The following is a 21,811-nucleotide window of genomic DNA, read 5'->3' on the forward strand; positions in this document are numbered from 1 at the left end:
GCTACATCTCTTTCAAGTGATTCAGAATTTGGGTAATATGACACTTTAATTATATTGATACAAATGCAGACTTTATGTCCTGTGCAGCAGAGGTGACTCCTTTTTAAATCTTAAAAGTCTCCAGCAGCTCTTGGTGAAACATGGAACCTCTATATCAATTACCGAGGTAATTATGTAATCAGTGGCTCCCGGCTTGGACACTGTAAGAAACCAGATGTGTAAGCAAAATGATTTCTGCTCCCAGGTGGCTATGTAAGAGAAACCTTTACATATTACAGCCTCCATAATCAGTTCAGGGCAGTTGTGGGAGCAGCACCCTCCGAGGCAGGATACAATAGGCTTTGGCTGTCTCTAAGACTGTTGAGCTGAGAAGTGCACAGATTTAGACCATATGAATGTATATACATGGAGCAGGTACCCGATAGATAGATAGATAGATAGATAGATAGATAGATAGATAGATAGATAGATAGATAGAGAGAGAGAGAGAGAGAGAGAGAGAGAGAGAGAGAGAGAGAGAGAGAGAGAGAGAGAGAGAGAGAGAGAGAGATAGATAGATAGATAGATAGATAGATAGATAGATAGATAGAGATATATACTTAGATAATAAATAGATTGATTGATTGATTCATTGATTGATAATAGATAGATAGATGTGTATAAAATGAGCATAAAACCACAGCAAAAATAACAGATTCAATTTACACAAAATGTGACTTGGACCAACTTTAAAGATATTAGTGATGGTTTCCCTTTTGCTATATTTAGATATGAAGTTATAGCCAGGAAGAGTCAAAATATAGCTTTTACAATTTTGAAAATATATCACAAGAACAATAAAATTCATCATCTATGTCCATTATTCTGTAATGCAAAGATATGCATTTTGGTAATAGCTTCTAAACTGATTTGTATACTTTATTCTTTCTTACTTTTGTAATAACCTCATTATGTTCTCTTTTATGTTTTTAGATTTTGCAGTTCAATCAGTATTTGCTTGCTAAAACAATACATTATTAAACATAAGAGATTTAATAGAAAATTTCACCTTTAGAATGACATATTAAAATGAAAATATGCTGTTTTTCACATTGTGATTCAGGAGAAATACTGCCCTTTCTGATTCTTAGCCCTGTTATTCGACTTCCAAGCTGTAAAATTCTAACCTTTCACTTGAATGGGATTTTGACTATCTCTTATAGGATTTTAAAACATTTCACAACCGATAATCCCCATACGAGTATCAAAATCATTTTTAATCCGTACTCAACAAAGGCCAGACTGCCTGACCTCTTTTCATCCCATGCTCAGTAAAACATTTTCCATTTCCTAGGATTTGCAAGCAAACAGCACATTGTCTGAAATAAAATGGTGATAATATAACATCTCATTATTTTACAGCTTTCCCAACATCTGTCTCTCTATGATTGATTAAAAGTATAGTGAAAATAACTTTGCCTTTGATTGTGTACGTAATTTGAAATTTTAACCAGACAGAACCATCAAACTGAGTACTACTTATTTTGTTTCTGTCAGAATTCAGCAGTCTAATATTTTGAGCAAAAAAAAAAAAAATAATAATAATCTGAATTCTATTTTTATTTATTAAAAATAAATGTAAAAATGCTTTAATAGAAATAACAGCTTCATTTACACGCTTATTCCCTATAATATAAAATTAAATTATCACATTTTTTTTTAACCCAGGATGATCTAAATATGAATCTATTCAACACCCTTCTTCAATTAAACAGAAACAGAAACAATATGTGATTAACATATTTTACATGAACAAAGTTAACTAATAAATGTAAACATTTTTAATTGAAAATTGAATGTGCATGTCTGCATGCAACTAATTGCAGGGTATTTATGTTTAATATGTTTCGGGGAAAATTACCCTAAATTGACATTATTCCACATGGACAAGCTTCTACAAACCTCAGAAGAAAAATTAGTTTTCTTATCATTTATATTCTTCTTACTTGTTACCCACATCACAACATTTTTCTTGTATGTTGTTCATTTTTTTTATAGGAGATACAAACATCAACATATTAGTAGTAAGATATTAAAAAAACAATATAAAAAACATTCCAAATTCAAAATAAGATGAAATGATGTTCTAATAGATCACAGTGACTTATCAGATGAGTAAAGAAAACATTAACATGCAATAAATTGAATAATATCAGCTGTTCCTGTCTAAAAAAGTTTCCTTTCTTTTAGATGAAGGTTTTTATTCGAGATAAAATATTTTAGCAATATTTGAATATTTGGAACTTTTTTTTTTATTAACACACACATTAAAACCATAATTATCAAAGGACTTAAATAAACCAGAATCTTCTAAGGAGACTGTTAAGCAAACTCTACTTTTCTGGAAAAAAACAAAAAACAAACACTAGGTCTAATTTAATCAATATGTTTCATAACATAAGTGATAATTAAATTATAAAATAAAAAAACAAACAGTTTCTTTCATGTTATACTGAACAAAATAAAATAAAAGCATGCATTTCAAAAATACCTATGAGTCACAAAAAGAAATAAAAAAGTTCATTTTTATTTCAAAGATTGCTTCTTATATTGAAGCACATATTAAAGCAACAGTACAATGTTCATAAAATATAAGTGTGATGCTGTAACATGTCTGAATACTGATATTTTGTATGTATACTAAAATAAGAATTTTAAAATTGTACAAATAGATACATTAAAAATGACATAGAAATAGGTGCGTATCTGGCACGTATTAGTTTAAGACGGGATTATAAGCAAAACGATTTACAAGAATCAGCAGTAACAAGTCTGATGCTCAAGAGACATTATAATTGTACATTTTACTGTACATACATTATATGGATTGAAGCTGGCTGAATATTATATTTTTTTTTTTTCAAGTTTAAAAATGTACTACATTAAAGTGTCCAAGATTTAAGGCGAAATTACAGCTCAAAACTGTTATCCTTTCTAATTTGTGGAAGCTTTGTTTGACATAAAAGAGTTTTATGTTCATCTTATTTTTTACGTACTGTAAATATTCCTCTATAGTATGAATGTTTCCTGCATTCCTGCATTTCCCTTTGAGTAGGCTGAATTTCACAAGTGGTTTTATTTCTAGAAAACTGATAAACAACTTCTACAAAGGTTGTATGGTTTTCACAGTATGTCCCACCAGTGAAGACTTCATCTTTTGGAATGAATCGTGCCTCTACACCTCTGACTGAGGTTAAAATAGCCTTTTTTTGTCATTCTTGTAGGTTTAAAAAAAATACCTGTTAATGTTTCCTCTGGATTGTTGAGTACATTACACAGTTTTTAAGGCCAAATATAGATCATTGTTATGAATCATCTTCACAAGTGTCTTTGGAGCCATATAAGTCTGCTAGTTTCTTAAATCGAGGTCCCCAGTTTTGTAGATAATCGTAGTCCAAATCAGAGTCTGTGGAGACTGACTCTAATGAACTGAGTGACCCAGCTACAGAGCCCCGTCCTTCATATCCATAGATTTGTATGGAATCATAAGGAGGAGCTGTTGGGTCATTATCAGCTTCGTGTATTCTTGTGTTGATGAAATCATCAACATCAACACTATTGGGAGCTGGTCTTATGCCAAAATCTCTTGGTGTATACTGAAACTCAGGTTTAATATCTTTGCGAGGTATAAATCCATTAATTCCATCTGGATTCTGTAGGGTTGCAATATCAAATGCTTCAGTGTCTTCCTCCCCACCTCCTTCATCGTCATATGTTATTATATTCTCACGAATATCTTCCTCTTCAAAAACAATCAGTGGCTCCTTCTTTTCTCTTCTCAGAGTTACAAATAGAACAACAATCACTACAAAAAAAATAGAAATAAGAGTTTTATTTATACCGTTTTACTATGCTGTGTATAAACACAAACATTTGAAAAACAATACAGGCATATTTACTGTATGCTTCAATAATAATACTATATTGATATAATTATGGTTATTTGTCCCTGAAGTAACATGATTATACCTCCAAAATATATTGGTGTTTTTGGTACAATTCTCACAAGGTCTGATTGAGCAACTTGATATAAAAGACAACTAAGTACTTGTAAGACCAACTATGTTTCCATAGAACATCTGTTTCATATCATATCATTACGGAGCCCAATAGGCTGAAAACCTCCCCAAAGCATTATATATATAATATATAATGTAATGAAGGGCACTCTCAGGATTTGTGTAGAAGCCAGTTAGTTTACTTTATTAATAGTATCAAAAGAACATGGTCGATGTTTCGGCCCTTAGCTGGGCCTTCATCAGGACATTTACTGTCTGAAAAATAAACAAAAAACACAAACTAATATACTATATATAAAAGTGAAAAAACAACAAGACCACCCATCACCAATCTATACATAAGATATAAAAACATAATCAGAAGAATTCAACAATACACCATAAAAAGACAGACCGTTAACAACCAGCAAAGAGGGTTATTAATGCCAAGGAGTAATAAGCGATAACTAGCGGCTATATGTCAAGCAAGGAAAGTGAACCGCTAAGTTATTAATTCTATTCGAACCATCAAAAATAACATAAATAGGCGTAAGCTAGGCAAAATTCATGTTTTTCATATTGGTAGCGACGCAGCTCAGTTGAATGCAGGAATGTCGTAGTCATAGCCACACGCTGAGATTTGTTTGTTTAAAAATTTAACCGTAGTACTGTTTTTTGTTCTAAGTTCTGCTCGGGTGTTGAGCTGGACTACTTATGTGGGGAGTATTGGTTATAGTGCAGAATATATGTTGACAGCTATGTGTTCCAGCTGTTGTGATGGTTGTTTGGTATCTCAAGCTGTGATTTGTATATGTGGATTGGTGTGTTGATACACACTGGCACTGTTTTTAACTGTCAAACAGTTACTACTGAGCTTCCGTTGCTTATTGATCTATGGTGGTTTAAATGTTTGTATATTCATGGGGTGGCTATAACCCACACGACTGATACATTGGCTAGTATGGTGCTGTTATGTATTGTTACATCTATTGTGTTATTCTCTGTATACATCAATGTTTGTTCAGTTACTTTGTAAAGTATAAATGGGCCATAGTTGATATCGCATCCAGGCTGATAACTATATGTGATCAGTGAGGGGTGACTGTCGCATATGTCCTCTCTGCCCCTCTCTAAACCTTGTTCTGTGGACATCCATGGTTTAATTATAAACTTTGGTGAGCTCTGTGTATATTGTATATGTTACATCATTTCATTTCATGCTATCTATGTGTTATTACATGTATTCTGCGTATTTATTGATTAACAGAATAAACTGTTTTTGCTACTTGTTTTGAACATTCTAACCATAATGGTTACACAAAGTTGAAATTGAATTTTGCCTAGCTTACGCCTATCTATGTTATTTTTGATGGTTCGAATAGAATTAATAACTTGGCGGTTCACTTTCCTTGCTTGACATATAGCCGCTAGTTATCGCTTATTACTCCTTGGCATTAATAACCCTCTTTGCTGGTTGTTAACGGTCTGTCTTTTTATGGTGTATTGTTGAATTCTTCTGATTATGTTTTTATATCTTATGTATAGATTGGTGATGGGTGGTCTTGTTGTTTTTTCACTTTTATATATAGTATATTATTTTGTGTTTTTTGTTTATTTTTCAGACAGTAAATGTCCTGATGAAGGCCCAGTTAAGGGCCGAAACGTCGACCATGTTCTTTTGATACTATTAATAAAGTAAACTAATTGGCTTCTACACAAATCCTAAGAGTGCCCTTCATTACATGGACTCTTATACTTGCTTTTTTCGAGGATTGCACCCAGGTCATAGATACACCCCCCAGGTTGGAGTGCTGGGCCACAGGCTAATTTATAAAGTATATATATATATATAATATATATATATATATATATATATATATATATAGATAGATAGATAGATAGATAGATAGATAGATAGATAGATAGATAGATAGATAGATATAGATATATATATATACACACACACAGCAAGTCTAACACTATCTTGCAAGCATAAAGCTAGACTAAAAGTAAAATGGAAGTCTGTGTTTTGTATTAATAATTTTGTTTTGTAATTTTTAGTTTCTTTGATTGAAGGCATGCATTGTGTGGCTGTAGGTTATGGACCAAGGGAGGAAGAGATTTTGCATTAAAGGGACAGTCTAGGCCAAAATAAACTTTCCTGATTCAGATAGAGCATGTAATTTTAAACAATTTTCCAATTTACTTTTATCACCAATTTTGCTTTGTTCTCTTGGTATTCTTAGTTGAAAGCTTAACCTAGGAGGTTCATATGCTAATTTCTTAGACCTTGAAGCCCACCTCTTTCAGATTGCATTTTAACAGTTTTTCACCACTAGAGGGTGTTAGTTCACGTATTTCATATAGGTAACACTGTGCTCGTGCACAAGAAGTTATCTGGGAGCAGGCACTGATTGGCTAGACTGCAAGTCTGTCAAAAGAACTGAAAAAGGGGCAGTTTGCAGAGGCTTAGATACAAGATAATCACAGAGGTTAAAAGTATATTATTATAAATGTGTTAGTTATGCAAAACTGGGAAATGGATAATAAAGGGATTATCTATCTTTTAAAACAATAAAAATGCTGGTGTAGACTGTCCCTTTAATCAAGCTGTGTGATTTCAAGAGAGTACTAGAATATATATATATATATATATATATATATATATATATATATATATATATATATATATATATATATATATATATATTAGTCCGTGTGTGGGACCCAGCACTCACTTAGCCCATGCAATACAGTCGCCGGGGTGCAATTCAAAAGTCACTTATACAAACAAATCCCATCCGGAAGGCACTCTCCATTATCAATAATTACTTTATTCAAGTTGAATAAAGTAATTATTGATAAAGGAGAGTGCCTTTTCAGATGGGATTTGTTTATATATACTGTATGTATATATATATGTATATATATATATATATATATATATATATATATATATATACATATACATACACACACATATACACACACCGAACACAAATTTTAGCAATGTAATTTCAAGGAGTACAGTTATTATTTCATACCTATGTCATTTAAAGAAGAAGAATATAATCGTAATAAACACATAATGATCACAAATTGTCCTATTAATATGATTATGCTTACCTAGTAAAATCACAATACAAGCAAGAATTGCGATTAATGCTCCAGTACTGAGGCCAGCACTTAGCGTAAGAGGCTCTGCATTGCAAGACCGCATGGTTCCATCACTATTACAGCTACAGATCCGCACTGACAATGTGTTAGTGCTACTCATAGAAGGGCTTCCACCATCACTTATTACAATAGGCAGCAGATATAAATCTTGTTTCTGACGGGTGAAAATTCCCCGGCCGACATGAATGCTCGCAGTGTTATCTGTTTAACAAGCAAAAAGAAAAATGTCAGACATTCTTTCATTTATATGCACTCTTCAATGCTATTGTGATTACAAGATATCAGATACTAAATTCATTTTCCTGTATTCAGATATATATTTATTTAAATGTATTAATTTACATTTTTACTGGTTTTTCTTTTTTCCCTTAATTTTAAGTAGACACAATTTTATTTTATTTTTTATAAAACATATAATAATATAATAATGTAATTTAATTTATACTTTTCCTATGCAAAAATTATTAAGATTTAGTTAAATTCATGGGGTGACTTTAATTGTATTAACTGCAGCCTATTTGCTCAGGTGGCCATAACCCATTGTTACCTCTTTTGTATTCTACCAGTACTTCTCATCTTGGGAACAATCAGTAGGCTGAGATAAGCAGTAACAAACAACCAATAAGCTACATGGCTTTAAACAAATGTGATTGGCTGATTGATCTTTATACCATTCTATTACTGAACTAATATCACTGATTTTATGTCTAATTCCCTCCATTTTCACATTTCCAGTTGAAAATCAGTTGAAAATCTGGTAACGAACTGAAAAAACATGATCAAATTAAATTAACTGATGTGAAATTGAAGAAAGAGTGGAATATGCATACAGGTGAAAAACATAACAGAAGAGTAGAATATATAAAGCATGATGGGTAAATATAATTAAAGCCAACACAATAAAGTTAAATATAAATGTTATGAGCTTCCTAGGGTATTTTGGTTGGTGATCCCCTGATTTTGCACTCCACCAAATTGTAAATGTAATATATTCATGAAATAAAAAGGTGGGGTCATATCAAAGCAATGTGAGTTTAAGCCAAATGTAAACCATCATGTGCAAAGACGATGATCGAGAAAAAAAAACTTAAAGTAAGCTATCTTCAAAAGTGAAATCAGTTCTAAACTTATTTAGTCAGTCACTGTCAGTAATTGTCAGTAAATACAGTTATGCAAAGACTGCTTGCTAGCATAAATATATCAAGTTGGCAATTTACAAATCCATTGTTTCAAGTAACATATTCTACAGCTAGAGACTTGCTACAGTCAGAATATAAGAACCTAAGTATATCAAACATCAGGTATAAATATAGTTTACAAACACCCTTGAACCAGAATGTTATCATTTTTTAACAATTAGATCAGTGATGCCAAACTTCCTAGCACATGGGGACCACAGATCAATATTTTAGAAGTCTTGGGGGCTGCAGATCAATATTTTAGAAGCCTAAAGTGCTGCATATAAATCTATGGCTATTAAACTCACATAAATAATATTTCCTAAAATGTCCAGTGGAACAAGGCACTATTTTATGTAGGGTTGTACTTTACCCTCTGTCTGCTGCTTTCCCTTCCAGAAGGCTCTTTTGAGCTTTACTCTATACTCATTCTTTGCAAATAGTCACAGTCGACATAACCTCTAACAAACCTATGTATGGGACATTAAAGCTGACCTAAACATAATTACCATATCAAATTTGAATTTATGATAACATACCAGACTAAGGAACATAAGAAAATGAATAGATCCAGATATGTGATTCGTTATAATGAAAATGACCATTTGAATGTTAATGTGACAACATTGGCATAAGGCAGCGTCATTTATGGAAGCTTCACTAAACCGGATCTATTGAATTTCTCACCTCTGGTGTCTAAATGACATACGATAGATATGGTAATTAATGCAAGACATGTCCCAGTGTTTACGAATATCTAGACCTCCCACATTGATGACGTCATACGGACTAAACCCAATCAGCATATTGTGATGACGGTCACAGCCCTTTGACGAGCTGATGATGGATATGATGGGCTCTCTTGGGGGCGTGTTTTAGAGATATTGCGTGATAGGCTAATAGACATCATACGGACTAAACCCAATAAGCATATAATGATGACGGTCACACCCCTTTGACGAGCCAACAATGAATATGATAGGCTTGCTTGGGGCGTGTATCAGAGATATTGTGTAATAGGCTGATATACTATGAGAAAGGGTTTAAAAGGATATTATATTTATTGCTTGGTTTGTCAAAACAACAATACATTGAGAAAGGCCAGCTTAGCGGCTGAAACGCATTTGTAAAGTATTTTCAGATAGGATTACTGTGTTAGTTGCTCCTAGCACCTGAAGCCGACGCTTCCTGTTATCGGCCAAGAATACAGGGGAGTGACTGACAGTGTTTTTTTATCTTTTTAGTGTTTTGTGGTGGGAATATGGTGAGGGGTTTTCTCCCCCTTTTAAATATACTTATTAAAGTTGATATTTTAACTTATAAACACTTTATTTATAGTACAGTTGAATGTATCAGCTGACTGTCACATTTATATTAGGAAAGAGTGCTTAATAGCCCCTATCTATCCTTCTTTTCTTTTTTGTGTAGCTAATATTTAAAGGGGCAGCACCAAGCTTTTTATGTAATTTCCTGAATTACTGTATCACAGTGCCAATATTTCTCCTTTTTTGTGTAGTATATCTTTTGAGCTGTGGCCACCTTGTTTGCCCACATACCAGTGTCCCTAAAGCACACATTTTTAGTTCTGATTTTTCCTAGGGCCACAAAAACAATAGCATAACTTTTTCAGTCTTCTTTTTTCCAGTGCAAATACTAGTGTAGTATGACACATATAGCTCACAGACTACCAGTTGGCCACCCCTGAATTAGGTGATTATTTAAAAAGAGCGACTGGTAAGTTAGGGGTTCCAAAAAAAAAAAATTTCTTGCCATGAAATAACTACACTCTCTGTATTTCATATGTTACATTAGAGATGGGCAACTGATGTCCCAGGGCCACATGCAGCCATGAACAGCTTCCCCTTCAGCCTCCATCAACTCCATTAAACCAGAAAACCATTAATTCTTTTATACTCTAATAAAATATATACATTTTCTGTTCTACCCTCCTCTCCACTCTCACGGCTGTGACACATTTCAAGCGGAGCGGTGCGCAGCTGTGTCCTGCCTTTTCATCTCTGAGCACTCTACTGCGTCAGGTTGCGTAGCTGAGTGCTCAGAGATGAAATAATTGAACTTCAGAAGCGATGTGACGCGGTGTGTAACAGCTGCATCACCTCGCGCTGCATCGCTTTCAGTGTGTCACAGCCTTTAACCCTCCAAGCCCACACAGAGTAGATTTAAATATTTTAACTATTGGCTCAAGGTAAGGATTACAAATATTGGAAATTTGTAAGTACCTGGGGGCTTCATGTGTGTCTTTTTCAATGTGTAGCCCTTTGCTGGGGTATATAATAATTTCCCCAGTACAAAGAAGGTGTCTCTTTCCCTCTAGGTTCCCTGGCGCTGTATTTTATATTTAAGATATAAGGCATAAAAGATAATTTGATTTGACAAATACAATGGTCGAAGTCTTCGTTGTACTTGTTGAAATGAAATAAATTTACCACAGTCCAGATTACAATGTGAAAAGATGTCTTTTTAATCTTAATTTAATCTTTCTGTTTCATATTATCCCATTACACAATTCCTGTCACCTACATATATTTTACCTACATTCAATGGTTTCTTATCTCAGAATTATTCCAAGTTTGATGGCGAATGGGCTCACTTATAATAGCATCAGAACCCAGTGGAATTAACAATGTCTGTTAACAAGATCTCAGGTTAGGACCCCTTTAGTTTTACAATCCTATGATTAACTAGTTAACTAATCAACACTAATTGTTTGATCTGATTTAAAAAGGACATAAAATGTTAATCTCATGAAGTTAATTATACCGAACGAAAAAAAAAAAAAAGGATTAAAGGTGTATTTAAAAAGAATTTTAAAATGTATTGCGGTTTTAAAATAGATGTTCAAGTGATGAATAAAGACATTTGCTCTATTTAGTTTTGTATTCGTATATATATATATATATAAATAAAGTTGTGAGGCTATGAGCATTACCTCTGCAGAATGCAGTGTGCACATTTGCTGCTTCTGTTTAGTCATATTTCATTGTTCTTTTATTTTTCATGTTAAAATGTTTTTGTATGTGTTTCATGTCCCTTTAAAACTGTTTAGACTATTTAAGATTATTTATAAACTCTGCATGAGAGATTAAGTGTTAAACAATTGTGGTGTGTTACTTTAACCCCGTATTATTTTGCAACAAAAAAAATTGTAATTTTGTCAACAACTACAATGCCGAATAACATACAATAAACTTGTTAAAGCATGTGATTTTTACACTAATGGCCCTTGCGCAAAAAGCGGAACTTACAATATCCAACCCGATCGCATATTCTGAAGTGCTGTAACCCGACATGAAAATATGAATATTTTACATTCTAATTCTTCACATAGCACAATATGTTCTATTTATTCATAAATAGATATTAATAGATATTTATATATATATATATATATATATATATATATATATATATATATATATATATATATATATATATATATATATATATAATGTTTTGGCACAATATATATATATATATATATATATATATATATATACACACACAACAACATTTTAAATTAGGGGGAGGTAAAATATGAGTTTAAAATCCTCCACTACGCACAAAATATAGAGAAAATAACTCATTGTGTAGTTCATTAACAAATCTAGACAGGCCAGTAGGCCTGTTTTTCCCACAGAAAACCTCTGGGATACACTGTTTCCAATGCAGCAAGGAATTCTGGGTAAGATATGCAAATTTGGTTCACAATGACACACCTTTTTACTTCATGTCTGCTTTTCAACAGATTCCCTTTAAGCCAAAGCATCGCTGTTCACCCAGCTTATAAGCTTAGCTAGGGTTAAAGCAGTGATTCATAACTATCCCAGGACAGACTGTTTCGTGGTTTTGCCCGGAAGCAACTAATGAACTACACAATGAGTTATTTTCTCTATATTTTGTGCGTAGTGTAAGATTTTAAACTCACCTTTTACCTCCCCCTAAATTAAAATTTTGTTGTGTTTTGCCCGGAAGCAACTTCACTCAGCAGTGATTCAAACTTTCTCCCAGCTGATGAGTAGCAAAAACCACGAAACAGTCTGTCCTGGGATAGTTATGAATCAATGCTTTAACACTAGCTAAGCTTATATATATATATATATATATACACTGCGAAATAGATCCACACTCACTGGACTTTAAAAGACAAAATGTGGTTTATTGTTGTGACGTTTCGGGGATCAAACCGTCCCCTTTATCAGACCAAACGGTTTGATCCCGAAACGTCACAACAATAAACAACGTTTTGTTATTTAAAGTCCAGTGAGTGCGGATCTATTTTGCAGTATTGAAAACCATTGTTCATATATATATATATATATATATATATATATATATATATATATATATATATATATATATATATATATATATATCAGAATATCTATTTAAAAAATACTTAGAACATATTCTGCTATGTACAGAACATTGGAATGGGAAATGTTTACAGTAAACACACACTATAACATTTTATTAAAAAATTAATATTGCATAAATATGCTTTTACATGTTTTCCTCTACTTGACTGCAAAGGGCTGCAATGCACTTATATATATGTATACTTATGTATTTATGTGTTTATATGTGTATATATGTCTGTAAATACATATATACACATATAAATACATAAATACATATGTACACATATATAGACATTTATAAATACATACATAACCATCTTTAGACATGTATATGTGTGTATCTCTATGTTAAAGCCCTTTGCCTGTCTTTTGACACTTTGAGCCCTTATAACTTTTTTGTGTAATATTTATTAGATGGTGTTATTATGAGTGTAACTGTTCTTTGCAATGTATTTTTGATGTGTTTTGTGACACGTTTTTGTTATGCAAAGCAGTTAACCACAGTTTTGAGGACATGCTAACCCAATGAGCGTTAACTTGAATTGTATTCAAGCAATCGTGGTTACTTTTAACTTGTAATACCAGCGCAATTTAACCTGTGCGGAAACAAACATGAAAACCTGATATCGCTCGTGCCCGCACGTAATCTGGCCCAAAATGTTTAATGCCTTTAACTTTTGCAAAAGAGTTAAGCACGCATCTAAAGTCCCTCCATGACAAGAGAAGATGGGTCATGGCGGTGTGGTCCTGGGTTGGTTGGGATATTTTTGGGCCTGTTCTGGGTCCCTAAAAACTGGGCCTTTGCCCTGGTTGGCTAGAGATGGTGGCAGGAAAGCAAGCAGATCTCCCAACCTGCAACAGAATTCAGAACACTTAGGAGGTCTGTGTAATATGATATCCTAATTCATTAGTGCTGTTTTCTTTTTTCATTATTATTTACATCAGAAATGTTGGAAAATGTATTATGTATGCTTTTTATATGAAGTTGTCTACATTACAAAGAGTCTGCCAAACCACATCTTTTATAGAAACATAGATATTGATGGCAGATAAAAGTCATAGGCCCAGCAAGTTTGCCCGATATTACCTAACAGTAAAAACTTATCTAGTTTGTAGGATAGCCTTATGCTTGTCCCAGGCATTTTTAAAGTCCCCCACAGTGTTTGTCGCTACTACCTCTTGAGGAAGTTTATTCCATAAATCAATCGCTCTTTCTGTAAAGAAGTGCTTCCTCAAATTACCCCTGAATCTACTACCCTTTAGCTTGAGCTCATGACCCCTTGTTCTTGAATTTTCCATTTTATGTAAAATACCCACAGCCTCAGTTTTACTAAGCCCTTTAATGTACTTGAAAGTTGCTATCATATCACCTCTTTCCCTTCTCTCCTCTAAGCTATACATATTTAGGTCATTGAGCCTATCCTGGTAAGTTTTATTTTTTAGACCATGTACCATTTTGGTAGCCCTCCTTTGCACAGATTCAAGTTTGTTAATATCATTCTGAAGATATGGCCTCCAGAACTGCACACAATACTCAAGATGAGGCCTAACTAATGATCTATAAAGTGGCAAAAGAACCTTTCTATTTCTGCTGCAAATACCTCTACCAATACATCCAAGCATTCTGCTAGCCTTACTCGCTGCATTACTACATTGTTTACTAAGTTTTATATCATCTGAAATAATAATTCCCAAGTCTTGTTCCTCATCTGTAACAGTCAGTAAAGTGTCATTGAGTCTGTAAATAACATTTGGATTTGTCTTCTCTAAATGCATTATTTTACACTTTGCTGTGTTAAACTTTAGAACCCAGTCGTTTGTCCAATCCTCCAATTGTTGTATATCACTTCTCATTTATCAGATGTATTTCAATAACATATTATTTACCCATTTCAGAGGTATTTTAAAGGGATAGCATAGTAAAATTGGGTTAATGAGTTTCTAATTAATTGTTACACCAGTTGCATAAAATGTATGGGAAAATGTTCCTTTATGTATATTTTTGTATATGGAATAGCTGATTCTGCTAACTGGAACCACAATTCAATACAATAGTCTGATCTTGTAGGGAGAGAATACCTCGCTCTGTCTACTTATTAAAACAATGTCCTCCTTATCTTCTTTTTTACTGTTTACTCAAAGGAAAATACTTAGATGGACAATGAACATTTTAGGTCCTCTCTTCCACAGTCCCCCCACTGGGAGAATCATTTTACCTAGACCTTACTGTTTTATGTTTTTGTCACTAGAACTTTAGTTCAGAAATGTTCAGTGTAGGCAGGGATACAATAGGCAAAATCAGCTATTTTAAATTAAAAAATAAAAATAAAGGAGTTACTTGTAAACAATTTAATACACTCCAGTAGATAAAATGGATAATAGGGAACAGCTTAAAAGGAGAAAATATTAGAGTACACTGTCCTTTTAAAGGGACATTGTACACTAGATTTTTCTTTGCATAAATGTTTTGTAGATGATCTATTTATATAGCCCATCTGGTAGAGTTTTTATAAAAATGTATAGTTGTACTTATTTTTTAAGAACATTGTGCTGATTTTCAGACTACTAACCAAGCCCCACAGTGCCAGATATATACACATGTTTACAGACTCCTGCTGGCTCCTGTTTATGTTATCTGTCTTTTCATATGCAGGGAAGGGGGAGAGGGGAGTGTCTGCTCTTTTTGTTTACCCAGCCCCTTTCAATGGGTGTCCCAGGCTACCTCATCAACAGTGCTAAACTTGGAGCTTCTAAGTTAGTTTTTAAACGATTTTATACTGGATTTTTAGATCAGTATCTGTGCATATTCTTCTTTATAGTAGTGTCTATTACATGCAGTTATATGAAAATTGCTGTATACTGTCCCTTTAGTAACAGATTTTGTACTCATATTATAAAAACAAGTCTATGTTAAAGGTAATTCATATTAGGGTAACATAAAAACATCAGAAAAGTTTTGCTCCTTATAAAATAATTTGATTTGAGAGCTGAGAGTGAAACTTTTATTTTCAAATCAATAGAAGGGCAAACCATTATAAATATATATTTATTTACATACTGCAAGAACTTGAATAGAGCTCACAAAGTGACTGATCTTCCACACAAGCTGATTTATCTAATTAGTTTTGCTCTAAACAGGGTGCAAAACGAACGCCAAAAATGTTGTGTTATTTCACTCTCCATAGCGCTGCCATTATGAGTTACTGGAAAGCCTCCTTGTGCGTGAGATATGGTGGTGTTAAGCTCCACGCCGCACAAAAGCCAAGGGCCGATTTGACGTGCTCGTGCACGCTTTCCCTCATAGACATCAATGGGGAGAGAGTGTTAGAAAAAAAAACACCTGAAGTGCAGAATGAAAAATCTCCATAACGCAACCCCATTGATGCCTATGGGGAAAAAAAGTAAAGTTTAAACCTAACACCCTAACATAAACCCCAAGTCTAAACACCCCTAATCCGCCGCTCCCGACATCGCTGGAATGGCCATTTTTTCAGCGTTAAAAGCCGTACTGCAACACTTGTAATCTAGCTGTATCTGAGGTATTTTTTATGCAAAAAAAGGCTTCAGATATAAGGCTCAGTGACACAAGAGACCACTGAAAGTCATGTAGGTCTATGATTGCTTCATTTTAATTACTGCACCATGTAATTACTTGTTGAACATGATAAAAAGGAGCTCTATTAAATGAAAACTAGGAACTAAATTCATTTTAGAGGCCAATAATAACCAAATATATTGTGGTTTTTAAAAACTGCCTATTGTGAATAACGCTATGTTTCAATAGAAATTTTTTTTCTAAGATAAGTAAAAGCTACAAATTAAATATGAATGCATTAAACATGTATTTCCATGAACCTGAGTAGCAATATTTAAGTAAAGTATAGCAAGTCTTGGAAGGAATATAGTAATATGCACTGATTATTGAACATGGGCGCTAAAAGGTTACCAGAAAGCTACATAAGGAATGAAGGGTGATACCAGTTGTGGAATCTTCATTTGCTATCTATCTATCTATCTATCTATCTATCTATCTATCTATCTATCTATCTATCTATCTGGCTATCCTTATTTAAAGGGACAATATAATGCAAGAGATGTTATCTTCTAATTTGCTAGTTCAGGTCATGTTAGCGTTATTGAGCCCAGTTGCGCAAACAGCCGAACTTTGAATATCACAATTACGGGCTGCGCAAAAAGCCGAACTTTGACTATCACAATTATGTTAACGTATTGCCCCAAAGAAGTCAATAAAGCAAGAAAAGTGTGAAAAAAACATCCCACTTGCATGCAAACCTGATCGCATTTTCTCAAGTGAGCTAACCCAACATGAAAATATTAAAATTTCACATTCCAATGTTCTTCACATAGAAGAATATGTTCTATTTATTAATAAATACATATTTCTAAATATATTTGATGGTATTTTAGTAAAAAAAAAATATATATACAGTATATATATATACTGTAATAGCAAAAAGAAGAAGGGACGGTGTTTTGTCCCGAAACGTCACAAATAAATATTTATTAATCACAGATGACTGAAGACCAGTGAGTGCTTGTTAACTAACTATATATATATATATATATATATATATATATATATATATATATATATATATATATATATATATATATATATATATACACACACACACACACAATTATATATAGGTATAGATATACACATATATATATATAAGAATATTTATTTAAAACTACTTAGAACATGTTCTGCTATGTTTAGAACATTGGAATGTGAAATATTTACAGTACACACACAGTCACAGATACTGGGCTGCAAGGATTAAGCCCCTACAACCTCACCCCTGTTGTTTCTCAGTGGTTTTAGGCTCCTCAGAGCAGCCACAATCTCTGGAAGCTTTTCGTTTGTGTTGTTTGCTTGTTTTTGTATTAAGAGAAGAGCTGGTCTATGACCGGGAAAACCCTCCTAGGCTGGCCAGGCTCCTGAACTCCCAGTCAGCTGCCTCACAACAGACACCCGCCTAACCCCTCTCAGGCTGGCCAGGCTCCTTGAACTCCCGGTCGGCCACAGGACAGCAGGACAACCACTAACTTTAACCCTGTTCGCTCCAGCAGCCCTTTGCCCCAGAGCTCCGCTCTTTTGGGGATTTTGGGGAGCTCCTTTGGGAACCGGGGGTTTTGGACACCCCTAACCCCATAACTTCAACGGACTGTAACTCCGGTCCCCAGTAACAAATCATGCTGAGGTTTGGACTGTGGCATTTGGTGACCGAGAGCTTTAAAATGAGGAACCTTGCAATCCGAGACCTCTGAGGGGAGGCTCTTCAACAGGAGCGGGATGATGGAAAGGTCCTCCCCACAAATGACCAGAAGTTCCGGGTTCAGTGGACATTGAGAGTGCCTTTTCTGGGAAAACAGCCAAAGAAGGATTGGATATCTGTTCTACACAGACTGATCCAGCAAGAGATGTGGGTGGAGGACGGCTATCGGGCCCTCCAATGGCTCGCTATGCAAGCACAGTCATGGCTGGAGGATGGCTCCCCCACAGAGGGCTTTGGCTTCGGTGGCCCTGGATTGCTATTTACAAAAAGGACAGAGGACCCACAGTTTGGGAGCGAGATGGACCAGGGTCTGTAGGATATCCCTGGGCTCCAAGAGGAACTGCTGGATCTCTTGGAGGAAACCTGGTTGCTAGACGATATGGATTTTATAATTGACCAGGAAGAGGCACTGGTCAAAATATACAAGAGGCTGCTAGATCTAGTTGAGCAGCATGCCAAGGGTATACAGATCTAGGGTGCAGCCCTTTGGGATTCATGGAGCTCAACCATGGAGGAGGGGCAACCAAGAAAAAGGGAACCAGGGCTGCTGGATCCTGATCAGCAGTCTGGCTTCTAGCTTATAGTCTTGGACCAGGGGGCCACCCTAGCAGAAGCAATGGCAACAGGGCAAAGAACTGCTGACCTTGCTAGTTCAGGTCATGTTAGCGTTATTGAGCCCAGTTGCGCAAACAGCCGAACTTTGAATATCACAATTACGGGCTGCGCAAAAAGCCGAACTTTGACTATCACAATTATGTTAACGTATTGCCCCAAAGAAGTCAAAGAAAGGAAAGTGTGAAAAAAACATCCCACTTGCATGCAAACCTGATCGCATTTTCTCAAGTGAGCTAACCCAACATGAAAATATTAAAATTTCACATTCCAATGTTCTTCACATAGAAGAATATGTTCTATTTATTAATAAATACATATTTCTAAATATATTTGATGGTATTTTAGTAAAAAAAATATATATATATACAGTATATATATATAATAGCAAAAAGAAGAAGGGACGGTGTTTTGTCCCGAAAAGTCACAAATAAATATTTATTAATCACAGATGACTGAAGACCAGTGAGTGCTTGTTAACTAACGATATATATATATATATATATATATATATATATATATATATATATATATATATATATATATATATATATATACACACACACACACACAATTATATATAGGTATAGATATACACAGATATATATATAAGAATATTTATTTAAAACTGCATAGAACATATTCTGCTATGTGCAGAACATTGGAATGTGAAATATTTACAGTACACACACAGTATAGCACTTTATTAAATATGAATATTACATAAATATGTTTCTACATGTGTCACGGATACCGGGCTGCAAGGATTATGCCCCTACAACCTCACCCCTGTTGTTTCTCAGTGGTTTTAGGCTCCTCAGAGCAGCCACAATCTCTGGAAGCTTTTTGTTTGCTTTTTGTTGGCTTGTTTTTGTATTAAGAGAAGAGCTGGTCTATGACCGGGAAAGCCCTCCTAGGCTGGCCAGGCTCCTGGAAATCCCAGTCAGCTGCCTCACAACAGACACCCGCCTAACCCCTCTCAGGCTGGCCGGGCTCCTTGAACTCCCGGTCGGCCACAGGACAGCAGGACACCCGCTAACTTTACCCCTGTTCGCTCCAGCAGCCCTTTGCCCCAGAGCTCCGCTCTTTTGGGGATTTTGGGGAGCTCCTTTGGGAACCGGGGGTTTTGGACACCCCTAACCCCATAACTTCAACGAACTGTAACTCCGGTCCCCAGTAACAAATCATGCTGAGGTTTGGACTGTGGCATTTGGGGACCGAGAGCTTTAAAATGAGGAACCTTGCAATCCGAGACCTCTGAGGGGAGGCTCTTCAACAGGAGCGGGATGATGGAAAGGTCCTCCCCACAAATGACCAGAAGTTCCGGGTTCGATGGACCTTGAGAGTGCCTTTTCTGGGAAAACAGCCAAAGAAGGAATGGATATCTGTTCTACACAGACTGATCCAGCAAGAGATGTGGGTGGAGGATGGCTATCGGGCCCTCCAATGGCTCGCTATGCAAGCACAGTCATGGCTGGAGGATGGCTCCCCCACAGAGGGCTTTGGCTTTGGTGGCCCTGGATTGCTATTTACAAAAAGGACAGAGGACCCACAGTTTGGGAGCGAGATTGACCAGGGTCTGTAGGATATCCCTGGGCTCCAAGAGGAACTGCTGGATCTCTTGGAGGAAACCTGGCTGCTAGACGATCTGGATTTTATAATTGACCAGGAAGAGGCACTGGTCAAAATATACAAGAGGCTGCTAGATCTAGCTGAGCAGCATGCCAAGGGTATACAGATCTGGGGTGCAGCCCTTTGGGATTCATGGAGCTCGACCATGGAGGAGGGGCAACCAAGAAAAAGGGAACTAGGGCTGCTGGCTCCTGATCAGCAGTCTGGCTTCTAGCTTATAGTCTTGGACCAGGGGGCCACCCTAGCAGAAGCGATGGCAACAGGCAAAGAGCTGCCGGCCTCTGCCCAGCCCTTGCAGCAGCTCTGGTAAACCAGGGAGAGGAGGTAGTCGTCCTCCCTCCCCTTACACAAAACACATTGCAGGGAGAAACGGATGCCGATAACTCTCCCCAGCAGCAGAACCCCTTCCCGGGAGAGGAGACAGTTGGTCTCTCTACCCAGCAGCAGAGCCAGGAGCCGGGAGAGGAGACAGTTGGTCTCTCTCCCCAGCTGCAGAGTCATCCCCTGGGAGTGGAGGTAGTCATCCTCCCTCCACTTACACAGAACCCCTTCCTGGGAGAGGAGACAGTCGGTCTCTCTCCCCAGCAGCAGAGTCATCCCCTGGGGGCAGAGGTAGTCGTCCTCCCTCCCCTTACACAGAACCCCTTGCAAGGAGAAACGGATGCAGATAACTCTCCCCAGCGGCAGAACTCCTTCCCGGGAGAGGAGACAGTCGGTCTCTCTCCCCAGTGGCAGAACCAGGTACAAGGAGAGGAGACAACCGGTCTCTCTCCACAGTGGCAGAGCCATTCCTAGGGAGAGGAGGTAGTTGTCCTCCTTCCCCTTATGCAGAACCCCTTCTGGGAGAAGAGACAGTCGGTCTCTCTCCACAGCAGCAGAGCCGGGAGAGGAGACAATCGGTCTCTCTCCCCAGTGGCAGAGCCAGGAGCCGGGAGAGGAGACAGTCGGTCTCTCTACCCAGCGGCAGAGCCATCCCTTGGGAGTGGAGGTAGTCATCCTCCCTTCCCTTACACAGAACCCCTTGCAGGGAGAGATGGATGTTGATAACTCTCCCCAGCAGCAGAACCCCTTCCCAGGGGAGGAGACAGCAGCAGAGCAGTTTCCCATGGAGCGGAGGTTGCATACCTCCCTCCCCAGCAGTAGATCTTCTCGGGAGAAGAGTCAGACGGACTCTCCCCTCAGTAGCTTGGCAGGGTCTCTACCCTTTTCTCATCCCGGAGTATTTCTCACAGGGGAGGTACCCGCTCATGCAGTTGGTGCCACAAGTATGGGCATGCGAGTTTTGCCTGCCCCACCAAGGAGCAACTTCCACCTACAGCCGGGAAACCAGCAATAGCTTTGTTGGATACCCCCCTTGCATTTGGTGCCACCAGTTTGGGCACCCGAGTCTTGCCTGCCCCACCAAGGAGCAACCTCAAAAGGTGGGGATACAGCCAGGAAACCGGCACTGGCTTTGTTTGTGGGTGGGTCAGCCGGTACTAAACAGAGTGTCA

General features: G+C 36.5%; 1 protein-coding gene across 1 annotated transcript in view; it reads right to left on the reverse strand.

Annotated features, from left to right (window-relative positions):
• Nucleotides 1-2,544: 2,544 nt before the first annotated feature.
• The window catches only part of CDH11 (cadherin 11), a 190,276-nt gene continuing 171,009 nt past the window's right edge, over nucleotides 2,545-21,811 (reverse strand). The window contains exons 11-12 of the mRNA XM_053699571.1: nucleotides 7,164-7,415; nucleotides 2,545-3,844 (exon numbers count right to left, since the gene is read on the reverse strand). Coding sequence (XP_053555546.1) covers nucleotides 3,345-3,844; nucleotides 7,164-7,415 — 752 coding nt within the window. The 3' untranslated portion in view covers nucleotides 2,545-3,344. The remainder of the gene's footprint in view (nucleotides 3,845-7,163; nucleotides 7,416-21,811) is intronic.

Source organism: Bombina bombina, chromosome 1, assembly GCF_027579735.1.
Source record: "Bombina bombina isolate aBomBom1 chromosome 1, aBomBom1.pri, whole genome shotgun sequence".
NCBI classification, from domain to species: Eukaryota; Metazoa; Chordata; class Amphibia; order Anura; family Bombinatoridae; genus Bombina; species Bombina bombina.